Below are 16,985 nucleotides of genomic sequence, written 5' to 3'. Positions count from 1 at the left end.
CAAATAAGAGAGAGCTTCCATTGACTAATCCATAGAATTCTCAGGATGGGAATGTAGAATGTTGAATGTAGAAAAGTAGAAAATAGAAAATATTCTTTTTTCTTTTTTCTTTTTCTCTTTTTTGGGATAATTTCTAGCAACCTAAGCATAAAGGACAGAATGAAAGAAAGATATTAAGAATTTAGGAAATGAATTAGATTATTAGCAAAACTTCTTATGTGATCTGTTGACTTTTCCAGGAGTTTCCTCAACTGGAATGGCTGTAATTGAGAGCCAAGGATATGAAGCTGTACTGACAGTGGAGGCGAGTGATGAACCACATGGGGTTTTGAATTTTGCTCCTTCCTCAAGATTTGTTTTGGTCCAGGAAGCAAACATAACCATCCAGCTTTTCATCAACAGAGAATTTGGATCCCTAGGTTTGTGTTACTTCAAAAAAAATGACCTGCTTATAATATTTAATTCAGCATTCATTTGAATATTTATTAAGTGAAATGTGAATTTATTAAGTGAAAATCTAAGTACTAGGAGAAGTACAGAGATAATTAAGACTTGATCTCTACCCTTAAGGAATTTACAATATCATGGAATGATAAGATATATAAATAGGTAAATATAATAAAACAAAAACTGAAATGAGCCAAGTGCATGAGAAGAATAGAAAGTTTGATAATATCATATGTGGCCATGGAAGGTTGTATTATAGAGAAAGCCAACTTTGGAGTCAGGAAGTCCTGAATTCAAGTACTGCCTCTATCACATACTGGCTGTATGACTCTGGGATAGCCACTTATTTTCATTGAGTAGAATTACTTTCTTTAAAATATTCAATTACTTTCTTCTCCCAGTTAAGATTTTATCCATTTGGGGCAAAGATGCCCTGGATGTAGCCTAGCATTACACAGCACCAAGCCGAGTAGTTGTCTTTTTTTTTTACTGGCAAAAGGAGTTTCGTCACCAGGAAAATGTATAAATATTTATAGCAGCATTTTTGTGATAGCGAAAAATTAGAGACAAAATAGATGTCCATTTACTGGGGAATAGCTAAGCAAACTTTAATTCCCTACACCAATGAAATGACAGACAAGGACTGAAGATCAGTGAGTGAGAAATAATTTTCATCTGTTGGGAATTAAGGAAGAAATATTGGAAGCAGCACTTGAAGTTACAAGAATACTTTCCTGTAAAAGGGTTATACTCAGAGAATAGCAAAATAATCTATTCCATGTATTTGAAGATACAAGGGAAGAAGGATAGATTGGGAAAGGAGGGAATTAGGAACATGGAGGGAAGATGATGAGTTATTTCAGTCGGATCTTCTCATCCAGATAGGGCATCCTGCTGGAGATTTCCATTAGGCATTTGAAGAGGATAATTATGAATTCAGGAAAGAAATTGGTGGGGGATTTTTATAGTTATGCACTAGAGGAGTGCATGGATCACCAAGAAAGAGGATATAAAAACAGATGAATGAAGAGGGCTAAGGAGAGAGCTTTGAGGGGAGGGGTATTGCTCTGTTAAAAGGGAGAGGGTGAGAGGAAATAAAAAGGAGAAAGGAGATGTCAGAAAGGCAAAAAGAGAACCAGGAGAATGTGAGATCAGTGTCCTCTGAAATCCCTTCCAATTCTAGAATGATGGCCCTATGAATAAGTTCACTTAATGCCTTCTGGGTACAAGCACTTGTGTTAGGTTTTTTGTTTGTTTCTTTGTTTGGTCTAGCCCTGTGATTTCATTGGTGTTGAGAACTTCTGGAGAAGAAATTCCTTCTTTCATCTGTTTTGCAACTTACAGTCTCCTAGGGTTGCTTAATGGACTGAAGTTAAGTAATCTGTGCCCAGGGTCACTCAGCCAGTAGGTGCTAGAGGTGGGACTGAGCCGCAGACTTGTTCTCTGTGTCACGCTGTGTCACAATTAAACTCTAGTATTTATACATACTTAAAATACATAGAATTTGACCAAATTAAAACTCAAGGTGAAAGCATATAGGTGTCTACTTACTAGGGCAAAAAAGATCATATGATAATAATTTAAAATCTTAAATAATGAAAGTTTCTTTTCTCCACCAATACAACTAGGCATTATTAATGTCACCTATGCTACAGTTCCTGGGATGCTTAGTCTAAAGAATCGGACAGATGGAAATTTAGCAAAATCTGGAGTTGATTTTGTATCGGTAGTTGGTTCCCTGTTATTAAGGGAAGGGGAGACATCCACTGCCATCAATATTACTATCCTAGAGGTAAAATTCTTTTTTATAATGCTATAGCTTAATAAACAACATAGAATACTGAAATTTATGGAATATTCTACCTGTATTGTTGGCATGTTTATTCTTTCAGAAGATCATAATTGTATATACATCTAACTTTCCTCTTCTCCCATGCTTTCTTTTTCCATATCTTTGCTCTCATGTAAAATTTCAAACCTATACTAATGCAGTGCCAATATCAATTACAGAGACCTTGTTAAATTGGTTACTGATTAAGTTTCTTTGTTTAGTTCATTTTTAGTTTGATTACTAAACTCTTCCACAAGAAGTAGGCAGTGGCTTTTGAAAAGAAGTGGCCCATTTGGATTCTGAGGAACCCCATTTCATGTCCCAAGAATTCATTAGAAAACTTTATAGATTAGGGGAAAGAGTGTATGGTTAGGGTAGAGAGAGTATTGTTAGAAGCTTGTTAAATACATATAGTGCTTGATCCATGTTGCATGGTGGAGCATATTAAGCTGGTTTCTTATTCTCTGTGTGTGTAAAGGGAATTCTAACCCTTGGAAGTTATAATCTGTCACTGAGTTCATTTTTGGAAAAAAAATAGACTGAAAATTATCTTTTTTATAATCATAGACTATTTCAGCATTGTATTTAAAAATCATGATTATGTTATCAAATCAAATATTACATTAATCAAATGAGTTTGACATCTATAAAATGCTTATAAAATTTAGTGACATATTATTGATATTATATTTGAGAACATTCAGTTTATAAAATTACAGATGAACGAAAAAAGATCAAATACCTGAAGTCACCGATAATTCTTTTGTTGAGTTAACATTTTAACTTAACATGGTGTTATTGTCATATATTTGATATAACATTTTGGTATTCTTTTTCTTCATGTGAAATGATATTTTGTAAGGTTTGTAGATTGTCTGACAAGTCTTTTTGTATTAATCGTTTCTGCAGTTTGAGTCTGAGCTTCTTCCTTTGCTTCCAAAGGCCCATTTCTTGGAAAAATGCATCTGCTTTCATTACTCTATCCCTCTGAATTGTTTCTACTTTTTTTTTTTGCTTCCCACATTACTGATTAAAACCTAAAAGTCTTGTGATTAAAAAGCAATTAGTAGGCGAGATGAAGGAACTATTTATTTTGTTATCATCTAATATGCAACTTATCTTTGTCCATAGGATTGTCAAGAGAGAGTAGAGAGTATTTAAATTCTTAGCCTTTTCCCTATTGATATATTCATTTTTGTCTTTGTTTGCCCAGTCTAGCACTGTGTTCTACCAATAGTAAGCAATTAATAAATGATTGAATTAAATTGAGTAAAAACCAAGCAAAAGGAGTACATTTTTACTTTTTAGTTCACTTGCTTGATTTTAATTGGACCTGACCTTATCTCTCCTATTTCCCTTCTATGTGGAACCAAACTTATTTCCATCAGAAATACATGGTGGATATTTAGTGTGGCACTGGTTCATAGTAGATATTTTGAATGATGTGATTTTCCAGTCTTTCATCCCCATTAAAACTTTTTATGAACATTCTATCTTAGAGAAAGTTTTGATAATACTTATTTGGCCTGATTGGCATCTATCAACTAGCATTACTATGAATACTTTTGGACATAAGAATGAAGCAAATGTCTTTTCCATCTCATGCTTGTAACTTTAGATTTCCCTTAAGACCATTTTAATATGAACATCAACCAGACAATTTATAAAACAGTCTATGACAGGCAAAACTACTTTGAGAGTATAATGAGAAGACTAATCCATATGCTTTTTCAGGATGACATACCCGAACTAGAAGAATACTTTCTGGTCAATTTAACATCAGTTGAACTTATCATGGCTCCTCTGACTTCGTTCCCTCCTAGACTAGGTATAATTTTCTTACTCTTCAGTTAGCATCATATGAATTAATTTATTTTGTGTTGGTCAATGATTTTATTCTAATGTTTCATGTAATATCAAGAACAAACAAAAAAAGAAATATTTACTTTAGGCTTCAATCATTTATTTTTCTCTTTAATTTTATGATTTTTCAATGGTGGGTAATAGAATAAACATTTAAATTTTATGAAGTTTTTGACCTGTCATAATTATTTTATGTGTAATTTTCATATTTGTCTGTCTACCAATGTAAATTTGTTTTTTCTCTCAAACAATAGTCAGTGCTTTGATTTGTATATGGCAGTTGATGTCCTATTTCTAGTTTAAGTTCAGTTAGTTCATTTTCTTTTTAGATCTTAAATAGCAATTGATCATAATTTGCTATCTTTTTTTGGTTAAATAATGATCTTATTGTAATCTCTGCTTCTTTTTTCTTTTTTTAACTTTTCTCCCTTATCTTTCCTTTGCATGCCTTTAGAAATCATTCAGTTAATTCATTACAGACTGAAAGGTAAATCTTTATATGCATTTATAAAGATTAAGCTCTGTTTAGAATATATAACAAATATAACAACATACAGGATAAATTCTTGCTAAATATTTGGAAAATTGAAGAACATGCAACTGTAGTCAGTTTAATTAACAAGAATTCTTTGAATTGCCACTCTTCTGAAGACACAGTAGAGTCAGGAAGCAAGCACAACTACTACAAATATTAAGTGTAAAAGTAGACAGAGCCCCGAGGGAACCCCCAGCCACGTCCACTCTTCTGTCCTTGGCTAGAAGACATGATAGGCGAAGAGAAGATAGGACTACTTTAGCAGAGAAAGAAAGAAACAGGATACAAAGGATAGCAAAATAAGCACTTACAAAAGAGAAATGACTCATTCTTGATCTGAGGTACAATTTCTGGGAAGCTTCAGTATTTATTTGTAAATAAATTATTTTCAGCTTATTGTAGGTAATGGCTATAAAGATCTAATATTACTTTCACGAAAGGAAAGGTATTACCTCTCCTCCAAACCATCCCGTTCTACTCAATTATTTGCATCAAATTCCGTTTTGAATTATTTTTGCTAATTCTAGCTAATAGCTATTTTCATTGGATTTCATACTTATTCCAAAGATGGAGAATCTCCAGCTAAGGGGCCTAATCTGTCTGTGGACTTAATTTCATTCATCCAAAAAGGTAATACTGTAGTGGTCACTGAAGTTGCAGCCCAGAGAATATTATTTCTTGAATCAGTCTACTATGGGTCTCTGGGAAGTTTAAGGAAATTCTTGAAGTTTAAACTCTTTAAGCAGTTGAGGACTTAAGAGTAATTAAAGGACTTCAGATAATTAAAATTTCAAAGTTAATCACATTTATAAAATATTTTAATGTTCACAAAGTACTTTCTCCACAGCAATCTCATAAGGCAGTACAGACAAATATTACTCTCTCCATTTAGCAGATAAGAAAACTGAGGCCCTGAGAGTTTAAGTGATATGCCTCTGGTCACATACCTAGTGCTGCAACTAGTATTTGCACCTAGATTTTATGACTCCAAGTCCATAACCTTTTTTACCATGCCATATGACCTAAATCACTCTTGTTCTTCCTCCTAGTCTCCCTTCCCCTTAGCTGGCAGTGATATAAATTACAATAAAAGCTTAATAATTAGAAACCTTTGGTGAATGAATTGTTCTGGATAGCCAAATTTTCCCAACACTTGCGTTTCTATCCAATTATGAATGAAAATGTCATTTTAACCATATGGGAGTGGATGTTTCTTAAATGTGTTATACGTCTCGCTTCCTTCTTTAACAAAGTAAACTAAAGATGAAAAATTATTATGAAGATCATATGGTTGTATCTGTTGCTTAATAGAATGCAGCCTATAGGCAGGGCCTGTCAATATGATGTTGTTCATCCCCATATTGGATGGATTCAGATTATTATGCTTTTTATGTTCATATATATGCTTTTTGGAGTTTTCTTATTTCTTCCTTTCACATTCTTTTCTGGCATTCTGCCTTTGTAATTTCCTGTTTGTAGTCTGCCCATGGGTTTGGAAGCTAGATAACCAAGGATGTTAGAAGTGTGATGGGTAAAGTTAGAGTTAAGAGGCTCTGAGAGAGAGATTCTCCTATAAATAAAATAAATGTTAGCACATTGCCATTATGACATAAATTTTAGCTTCTAAGTGGATTTTTATATTCCTTGATTCTTAGCAACATTTTGGGTAGGTAAGATTACTATATATATATATTTCATAAAACAGAGTTGTATTACCTATTCTTAGTTGAAAAGTCAGATGAGTTTCTTTTTTTAATCTTTCTCACTAAACAAAACAAGACAAAGCATCAAACCAAACTAAACTGTGTTGCTTTTTTTTCTTCCATGTGGTTCTCAAATTGTTATAGAAAAAATAAAGGCTCCCCAACTCTTCATTATTATATACATTCTACTCTTAATTTTTCATGGAATCATAGCACTTGGAGCTGAAAGTGAACTTAAAGCAGATTTAGTCCAGATTCCTCATTTCATAGATAAGGAAATGGAAAGCTCAGAAAGATCGTAGTGAAACTGGAAGGGATTCGAAAGGCGATCTAGTACAACCTCCTTATTTTATAAAAGAGGCATCTGAGACCCAGTCAAATTAAGTGAGACCCAGTCAATTAAGTGACTTGTCTAAGGCCACACAGGTAGTAAGCATCAGAGACAGGATTTACCCCATGTTCTCTGACTCTTGAGTCAGTGCTCCTTCCTTTGTGTCTCAGTGGCTTCCCTAAGGTCACACAGTTTTCAGGGTTGGGATTCAAATTCCAGATCCAGTGTGCTCATGACACCATGCTGACAGATGTCAGTATTTGTATTTTAAGTTCTACGTAGTCTGCTTGAAACAACTATCTAATTTTGTGTATCACCTTAAGGCTGTAGAAATCAGAATCTTGTATTGTCCAAGCATAATGAACAAATATGGATTTGTTGTGAGATGGATAAAACATTAGACTTGGAGTCAGGAAGATTTGAGTTTGAATCCCACCCTTAAATTTATTTGTGTGATCCTGGGAAAGGCACTCACCTTAAATTTCTTAATTTGTAAAATGAGGTAATAATAGTATCTGCCTGACAAGGTTGCTATGAGGATTAAATGAGATGTATGTGTATGCTTTGTAAACTTATAAAGAACAATGTAAATGTTAGTTATTATTATTATTATCCCTAGAGCAGCTAGGTGGTGCAGAGGATAAAATGCTGGGCCAAGAGTTAGTTCTCTCTCTCAATTCAAATCCAACCTCAGACACATACTAGATATGTGATCCTGAATAAGTCATTTAAGTCCTCTTTGTCTCGGTTTCCTCATCTGTAAAATAAGCTGGAAAAGGAAATGGCAAACCACTCCAGTATCTTTGCCAAGAAAACCCCAAATGGAGTCACAGAGAGTTGGACATGACTGAAATAACTGACCAACAATAATAAAAATTATTATCATCATCATACTACTAGTATTTGTTTTGCTTTTTAGATTCAGAAGGCTTAACGGCACAAATTATTATTGATGCTAATGATGGAGCCAGAGGAAAGATTGAATGGCATAATACCAGGTAGTTCCTGTAACTGAATTAAAGCAATTACATGAATTCGTTTTGTGAATATATGTGATTTTGTAAAATAAGTTTAACTTCTCAACTTTACTACCAACAGCACACTTGAAAGAAAGTGGATGTTTTCTTATTTTTGTTTTAGGTTTGAAGTGCATGAATCACAAGGAAGTTTAACGTTGCTGGCTCACAGGAGTAGCAGGTCACTTGGCCATGTGTCCTTGTTTGTGTATGCACAGAATTTGGAAGCACAACTAGGGATGGATTTTCACTTTACTGCAACGGTAGGAATCAAGATCATTCATGATTTACTTTTGAAGATTATACTAAGGTCATGACAGCGTAAGCCTAGTGGAGATGGAAAATGTATATGCAATTCAATCAAATTTGAGTATTAATATAATTAATCACTAATTAATTATAATTATTGTTTAATTAATAAATAATTAATTTTAATGGGACTTACAATTGGGCTTATACAATGAGCTCAATGCAATTCTATTTTTTTTCTTTTTTTGGTGAAGCAGTTGGGGTTAAATGACTTGCCCAGAGTCACACAGCTAATAAGTGTTATGTGTCTGAGGCTGGATTTAAACTCAGGTCCTCCTGACTCCAGGGCTAGTGCTCTATTCATTGCAACCTAGCTGCCCCCACAATTCTATTTTTTAAAAGTTTTGTTTTGAATCTGGTTATTTATTATTTATCCTAAACGCAATTTACTTATCAGTCAAAAACTGCTTTTTCATGATAAGATAGAGTGCTACAGTGAAGAACGTCATCTGAATTCTTTGATCTCTTCCCTTTCACCCTCCCAAACATATCTCCAACATTTCCATTTCACCACCACACTCAGTACATGTGAGTAGATTTTTTTTCCTTCAACAAAGTTTCCCAGTGGTAGGAGCTGTGGGGACCTTATAGCCTAGTAAGACTAGAGTGATGGGTAGAAGCTCCAGAAAGGCAGGTCTTTACTGTATGTAAGGAAAACTTTCCTAATAATCAGAGCTATATAGAAATGGAATTGGTTACACATAGAGATAGTAGGTTTCCCTTCATTAGAAATCAGCAGGCAAAGACTGATTGTACTCTATATGTGGGCTGGACCAGCTAGACTTCGAGTCCTGTGTTAGTGCACAGACGCTGGATGTGATTGGGTAAAGCTGGGGAATATTGACTGAACTATAGGATATATAAACAGAAGTAGTGTGAAATAACGCTGGAGAGGTGGTTTTTTTTTTTTAGGCAGTTGGGGTTAAGTGACTTGCCCACGGTCACACAGCTAGTAAGTGTCAAGTGTTTGGTCTGAGGCTGGATTTGAACTCAGGTCCTCCTGACTTCAGGGCCGGTGCTCTATCCACTGCGCCACCTATCTGCCCCAAAAGCATTTTTTTTGGGGGCTAGGAAGTTGGGGTTAAGTGACTTGTCCAGGGTCACACAGCTAGTAAGTGTTATGCGTCTGAGACTGGATTTGAACTCAGGTCCTCTTGAATCCAGGGCCGGTGCTCTATCCACTGCACCACCTAGCTGCCCCTCGAGAGGTAAGGTTTTGAGTCACATTGAAGAGGGCCCTCAGTGTGGTTAAGGAGTCTATATTTTATCTTTAAAGTACTGGAGAGTAGTTGAAAATTTGGAGGGCCATGGGAGTAACATTTTTAGATCTTTCATTAAAAGATTATGAGTAAAGAATGGATTTGAGAGGGGAGACACTAGAGACAAGGAGCCTAGTTAGAAAGCTGTATCATATTAGGTGAGAATTATTGAGACCCTGAACTATAGCAAGTGTACATTTTAATAGAGAGGAAGACACAGTGAGAGTTGTGATATTTGTGACTTCAGAAAATATTCCTTATTTTCAAGGAATATGAAATTTTTACCAAAAATTAATCATGCTTTATTTTTTAAAGTGCCTGAGGGTTGTAAATTCTAAAGTAGATTTTTAAAAAATGTCCTTCTCTTCTACCTTTAGATAGGCAAAACTGACCAAAAAGCAAAAGATAATGACAGCTATTGTAGAGGTTGCAGTAAAACAGGCACATTGATACACTGTTGAAAGAGTTATAAGCTTGTTCCGCCATTTTGAGAAACAATTTGAAATTATCTCCCTGACATTACTAAATTGTTCATGCCCTTTGATCCAGTAGTACCACTACTGCGTCTGTACTCCAAAGGGGTCACAGAAAGAAGAAAAGATCTTTCCAAGTATTTTTTCCAGACCTCTTAACTATAACCCACTATATGAATGAAGTAATTTACCCATGAAATGACATTAACCTTGGAGTTTCTACACTAGTTGAACCTCTACTTCTGCTCACATTTTGGGCTTAGGCTGTAGAGGCTACCAAAGGAACTGGATGTTTTTGAGGGTAACTGATGCTATTCTCTGTGGTCTTCTCTAAGCAGATGACATCATCAGTGGCCATCTCAACTTATTTACCATCTGATCTCATAGTACATTGTACTTCTTATGGACTTAACAAACTCAACTTTGTATTGTAGAAGCTCTGTTAGATTGTAAATTGCATGAGGTCAGGCATAGCATCTTATTTATCATTTTAATACCTTGAACCACATTGAGTAGCTGCTGAATCAGAGAAAAAAGAAAAAGTATAAAGATTCCAATTTTTTCAACAGATAATTTTAGTGCAGGATTTTCATGTGGACTTGTAAGAAATGTGTTACATAAATACTTTCAACCAAGATGTGATATTAAAATTAATATTAAAATAAAATTTATAAGAAGAGATGTTAATCTCAGTAGAGGAAGCTTATTATCTATCAAAAGTTGGTTATACCTTTCTCAATTACACTGCCTTTGAAGTTCGGTTTAAAAATATTGACAATAATAATAATAGCTAGCATTTATATAGCACTTTTAAGGATTTTAAGCACTTTCAAAATAACATCTCATTTGATCCTCGAAACAGCCCTGGGAGGTAGGTGTTATTATTATTCCCATTTTACAGATAAGTAAACTGAGGCAAAGAGCATTTAAGTGACTTACTCAGGATCCCATAGCTAGTATGTGTCTTAGGTTGGATTAGAAATTGGGATTTGACCAAAGAAATTATTTGGGGACTACAGGAGGTAAGGGTATGGTAGGATGCTGTGTCTTAAAAAGAAGACTCGGTCTGAACCAGGTATTACGTGTAGCATAAGACCTTGCCATGAAGTGCCAGAATCATGAAATAAACCACAGAGTACCAATGCAAGCCATTATCCTATATTTTTTTTCTAAACAAGCATTGTATATTAAATATTGGTTCTTTTCATTTTAATACTGCCTATATTTTTATGACCAGGTTCTTCATTTTGCTGATGGAGAAAAGCATAAAAATGTTGAGGTCACAATTCTTGATGATGAAATTCCTGAAGGAGATGAGAATTTTCTGGTGATTTTAACTAATCCCTCTCCTGGACTTGAGCTGGGGGAAAATACAACAGGTGATGAAATCATATTTTCTCATAAAGTTTCCCTTCATTTCTTCTCTAATTTTTAAAAATTACTCTAAATCAGAGTAAGCTGGAGCAGTGAGAAAGATTAGGCAATAGCAGAGGATTTGGTTTGCTTTTGTACTCTTGTCTAGAGTGAAAAATGCTTAGGTATTGCATCACAATGGAAAATGTATGCTCTTGTACTTGTATCATTGTTTGTATGCTAATTGTACTTGATGGAATAGGGAGAGAAGAGTAGAAAAAATTGAAAAATGATTAGAAAGTAGTGATTACATTTAGAATTTCCCTTACTTTCAAGTTTCATTTATTGTGTTAGTTGTTTGAATGAATGAACATTTACTAAGAGCTTACTGTATATAAAACCTGGGGATCCAAATAGAAAAAAAAGACAGTTCCTTCTCTCTGGGAGCTCCCATGCTAGTGGGGAAGGGAATGCATCTATGAGGTTTGGGCTGTAAGTCGGAAAAGCCTAAATGTCCTTAAGGTGCAGTGGCAAAGCAGTTGGTAATGAATGTCTTTAATGTCATTTCCATTGATAATTGCTTAGCCTGGGGGAAAAACAACTAGCAGTTTACTTCAGTATCATCTTCTTAGCTATATTATGGGGTTGAAAGTGCAATGGAATCTTCAACAGATACCTAAGTCATTATATTTCACTTCATCCTCTGTTTGAATCTATTGAGTGGCAACAGATATTTAACTTTTATTTCGGTTAATATTTGATACAAGAAAGACATTTATAACAGCACAGTAGAATTAGCCATATAACCCAACAGCTTTGGCAATCTGTATGAAGATTGTTTCAAAGACTGCATAATGCTTACCCCTGAAACAAGTCAACATCTATTCAAAGATGCAGTAAAACTCAATACATGATAAATACAAGACAGTTAAATACAATGAATAAAAACAGCAAATAGAACCATTAGTTTACTGCTGGCCAGGCTCTATGCTAGTGTTTCTCCAAAGACATGGCATGGCGCTGAGAGATTACCATAAAATTTTGGCTGTTGTATTATTGCAAATAAAAGAAAATTTGTAAACATAATCCTGTTTGCTCTTACTTATGTAGCATACATAGAATGATAAATATCTTGTTTGCAAAATAAACAAAACTTGACTATGACTCAGATACTAACTTTAAAACACATCAGACCTTGAACTCACATAAAACTACTCAAGTATGAAACTCCCAACTTTCCTATAGTGTTGTCACCCTGAGACATTCAGTGTGCCATGATTCCTCATGGCATAACTGTGAGCTAAAAAAAAAATTGAGAACCATTATTATTTGCTGACTTGTGGACAGTAAGAAGTTGGTAAAGAAAAGCGCAAATGAAGAAGTTGTATGGGAGGCCAATACTCTAGCTAGTGCCTTTGGGTTCCTTGTTGGTCCTTTCATTTAACCTTTACCTTCTCTTTTTTCATAATGCACATACAAAATGCGTATGGCTTTATGTAGAAAAGAGTCTTCAGGTAGAGTGAAAAATGTAAAGAATTTTAAGTTACATGATTTCTTGCTTTTCATGTATTATTGCTTCTGGTTTTAAGATGGCTATTTCAAAGCTGGAAGAAAATTTCTCAGGAAAATTATGCAGAGAAAAATGTCTTTTTAAAAATTATTGGGATGAATAAGATAGGGGGATGGGAGAGCCATGTAATATATAGGAGGAGGAAAAACACACATATACATACATACACTTACAAATATGTGTGTATATACACATACATACAGTTCCTTCATCTTCCTGACACCCTTTGTTTTTGTAACTTTCTTATCTTAAGATTCTACACATCAGTAATACCATGGATGGGACACTTTGTTAGTTTTTAGTTAAGTGGCTAATATCTAAATAAAAAATATTTGGGGGCAACTATCTAGGTGCACAGTGGATGGAGTACTGTGAAGATCAAATGAGATGATAGTTATAAAGAACTTCACAAACCTTAAAATGCTACATAAATGCTAAGTATTATTATTCTTTTTAAAAAAAATACTGGATTGTTGTTGTTTAGTTGTTTTTCAGTCTTGTCCAGGTCTTCATGACCCCAATTGGGTTTTCTTGCCATTTCCTTCTCCAGCTCCTTTTATAGATGAGGAAACTGAAGCAAACAGGGTTAAGTGATTTGCCCAGGTCACATGGCTAATAAGTGTCTGAGGCCAGATTTGAACTTGGGAAGAAGAGTCTTCCTGACTGCAGGCCAGGTGCTCTATACCATCTAGCTGCCCAAGTAGTGGATTATGTCATTCTTAGTCTCTTTAGAGCTTTTCTTTGTTGTTTTCAGTGGAAGGCAGAAGCACAGGCCTGAAGTGATGTGTGGAATGACTGCTAGACTTGGGATCTGGCTGTGTTCAAGTTCTGGGCTCTGTAGTTTAAAGCAACCACTTAATGATCAGTGCCCTCCATCTGCAAGACAAGGAGGTTAGGCTAGGTTATATCTGTAGTCTCTTCTGCTCTTCTGCCTCTGATGTTCTGGGTTTCTAGACTAGGCAGTATGGTGCTTTAGGCCTCTATGTGGGACCACATAGATGACAGTCTAACTTACTTTTGAAGAAGATTTCCCAAGAGTTTAGTTTGTAGTCTTTCTTGTTAACTCATTCCACCTCTTTACTGTTCTCACTTTACGTATTCTTCATTGTGTTTATACTAGATTATTTATTGTACACTTTTCTCCTTTATATCCTCTCCCTCCTCTTGTCTTCCCTCACTGTCTTCCTCCCACCCCTACCCCCTTCTCTTTCTTCCTCAGTTTGGTTTTAACCACCAAAGTCCTTGACACTGTCAGATGGCTCAAAGTCAGAAATAGAAACAGTTTTTAATCATAGGAAATGACTCTAAAGAAGATACATTATCATTTGCTTTGCTGTAGTACCCTAAGGAACACTGGGCCTTTCCATCTTTTTTATTTTTATCCTTAGTGCTTAGTCCACATGTTTGTAAGCTTTGTAACACTTAATAAATACTTTTTTCATTCATTCTCTCCTTTCTCTTCTTCCCTCTCCTCTCCTTTTTACTCCTTTCTCTTCCCTTTCTTCCCTTCTCTACTTCTCCCTCTGCCTCCTTCATTAGGAAAAGAAGTGTTTATTTCAATTTAATAAGTATTCACTGAGTGGCCTCTAAGTGCTCAGCATTTAGAGCTTTCCATATATTGATTCCATACATTTTATTGTTTTCATTTTGACAGCTTTAATTACCATACTTGCTAATGATGATGGCCCTGGAGTTCTGTCCTTTAACAATAGTGAACACTTTTTCCTAAGAGAACCAACAGCCCTCTATATCCAGGAAAGCATTGCAGTGTTATACATTGTTCGAGAACCTGCCCAAGGACTGTTTGGAACAGTGACCATCCAATTTGTTGTAACTGAAGTAAATTCTTCAAAACTTTCTGGAGATCTGACCCCTTCAAAAGGATATGTTGTTTTGGAAGAAGGAGTTCGATTTAAGGTAGGATACTTGCAGGTAGCAAAAAATAAAATACCACTTTTAATAGCTGCCTAAAGTCCTGTTGGAAATAAGATGGGGTATAAACTGTCAACATTTAAATAAAGAAACCACATTTATTGTATTTGTTTAAATATTTTCCTGTTTCTACCTACTTGTAAATATAAACTATCCAATGAAGGAGATTATTTAAATGATGCAGTAGGGTTATGTTTTTGTTTTTAGAGACTTAGGCTACTGTACCTAGACATCCCACATCTTCAAGCACTATTTTATATATCATTTAATATATTATGTCATTTTGAAACCAAACTACCTACCCCTACCATGATGTCTTAGTTATCCATGCATTTTTGGCAAGACTCCAGTTAAGTGGAATATGACTTGTTTTGGAATGTGTATCAGAGTCAATATCATGTATGCACACAACAGTAGCTGCTTGGAAAATGATGGGAAGAATTTGAATGAAATGTTTTATGATGTTTTCTCACTGAAATTGCATCATAACCTATTCACAAATGCACATATATGGTGTTAGCCATGTCTTGTATCTTACAACACTCTTCCTTTAGAAAGTATTCATAATATATAGGCATGTGGCTACTGAATAATAATGATAATAAAAAATAATAATAGCTAGTATATATAGTATATTAAGATTTACAAAACACTTTATAAATATAGCACTGACTATGTACCAGGAGCTATGCTAAACACTTTACAATTATCTCATTTGATCCTCACAACAACCCTGAGATATAGGTGCTATTATTAGCTATTATTAGTCCCACTTTACAGATGGGGAAATTGAGATAAATCTGCCTCAGTTTAGTGACTTGTCCAGGAACACACATTCTGAAGTAGCATTTGAACTCAGGTTTTCCTGTAACTTAAAGCTGCTTCTCTGATAGAATAGTCTATAAGAATCTGGTCTCTTTTGTTTCTTTACTCTGAACATTTTCCCAATATTTTCCATCATTCTTTCCAATTTCCACTGTGATTGTGAAGTTACCAAGTGACTGTATGTGTTGGCTTGGTTTTGGACCTTGTTGAGGTAATTCCTCCACTTCACCTTTTGTAGCAAATGTTGGCATATAAACTGCCATTATATTCATGGTGGCCTTTTTCTAGTGCTCATCCTTGTGCAAGATGAGCGAACGAGAATTTCATGAGGGGGTGCTTCTTGGTACATTATGAAAAACAGCACTGTCATTGACTTTATTTTCTTCCCCAAGGAGGACCTTTGTGTTTTCAGTAATACTCTGCTCCATTTTCCCACTGATCTGCCACTATTATTTCAGAAATGAAAAGGAAGCCACATAGGGCTAGTTTATATGTGGCTTTGTTTCGTGAGTTGCCATGGTCAAATAGTTCATAATCAAATGACCATGATGTATTGGTAGAATGTTCCAGGGCTTCTGTTCTTCTGACCTCCCTTCCAGGGTCACCTTGACACCATGATGAGGTATATTCAAGAATAAAGTTGGGATAGAGTTGGCTTCATGATGTGCTCTAAATTGCGAGTCAAATTGTGCTGACTGCAATGAAGAGATAATTATAGTTTTGGGACTTTGACCTGATCTTTTAAGCTGAGTCTTTTTTTTTTTTTGGTAGGGCAGTGGGGTTAAGTGACTTGCCCAGGGTCACACAGCTAGTAAGTGTTATGTGTCTGAGGCCGGATTTGAACTCAGGTTCCCCTGAATCCAGAGCCGGTGCTCTATCCACTGTGCCACCTAGCTGCCCCTTGACCTGATCTTTTAAGAACAAGAAACAGCTAGCTGTATTTAGTTGTCACTTATATACATGGAAGAACTGAGAAATTCTGACAATAAAAACTTTCAGCTACATAAATATGCTACCACATTATGAGAATCTGAAAAAAGTAATAAGACACTCCATGGACTGGAGTATTTTATTGTCAAAAATTTATGTCTCACCTCTTTGTGTGTGCTGTGTTGGAGTTGTATGTTAATGACTTCATCTTCCTGATTTATTTGCAGACGCTCCACATATCTGCCATATTAGATGCAGAACCAGAGATGGATGAACATTTTGTTTGTACCTTGTTCAACCCAACTGGAGGAGCGAGACTAGGGACACCTATTCAAACTCTTATAACTGTTTTGCAGAACCAAGCTCCACTGGGTTTGTTCAGTATTTGGGCAGTTGAAAATAGGTATAGTTTATTTATATGAAGACTATAGCTTCTGATATTCAGTAGGAAGTATTCCCCTGAAGTGAAGAAAATGCAGAGTGCCAATTTCTCTGAGAGCACAAGATATTAGTAACCTGAAGACATTCAGTACTAATGGCATTAATGCAATTCTTATGTTTTCACTAAAAATATGACCTTTTAGTATTTTACAGTACTGAGAAAATAT

At 35.2% G+C, this 16,985-nt stretch overlaps 1 protein-coding gene across 1 annotated transcript in view; it reads left to right on the top strand.

Moving 5' to 3' along the window:
• ADGRV1 (adhesion G protein-coupled receptor V1) overlaps window positions 1–16,985 on the top strand; it is a 712,618-nt gene that overhangs the window by 160,246 nt on the left and 535,387 nt on the right. Inside the window, 8 exon segments of the mRNA XM_078151750.1 lie at window positions 240–419; window positions 2,076–2,239; window positions 4,013–4,106; window positions 7,630–7,708; window positions 7,851–7,989; window positions 11,005–11,146; window positions 14,345–14,607; window positions 16,605–16,780. Of these exon segments, the coding sequence (XP_078007876.1) occupies window positions 240–419; window positions 2,076–2,239; window positions 4,013–4,106; window positions 7,630–7,708; window positions 7,851–7,989; window positions 11,005–11,146; window positions 14,345–14,607; window positions 16,605–16,780 (1,237 nt within the window).

Source organism: Phascolarctos cinereus, unplaced genomic scaffold, assembly GCF_003287225.1.
Source record: "Phascolarctos cinereus isolate Bilbo 61053 unplaced genomic scaffold, phaCin_HiC Scaffold_4;HRSCAF=312, whole genome shotgun sequence".
Taxonomy (NCBI): domain Eukaryota; kingdom Metazoa; phylum Chordata; class Mammalia; order Diprotodontia; family Phascolarctidae; genus Phascolarctos; species Phascolarctos cinereus.
This window is presented reverse-complemented; position numbering and strand designations above follow the sequence as displayed.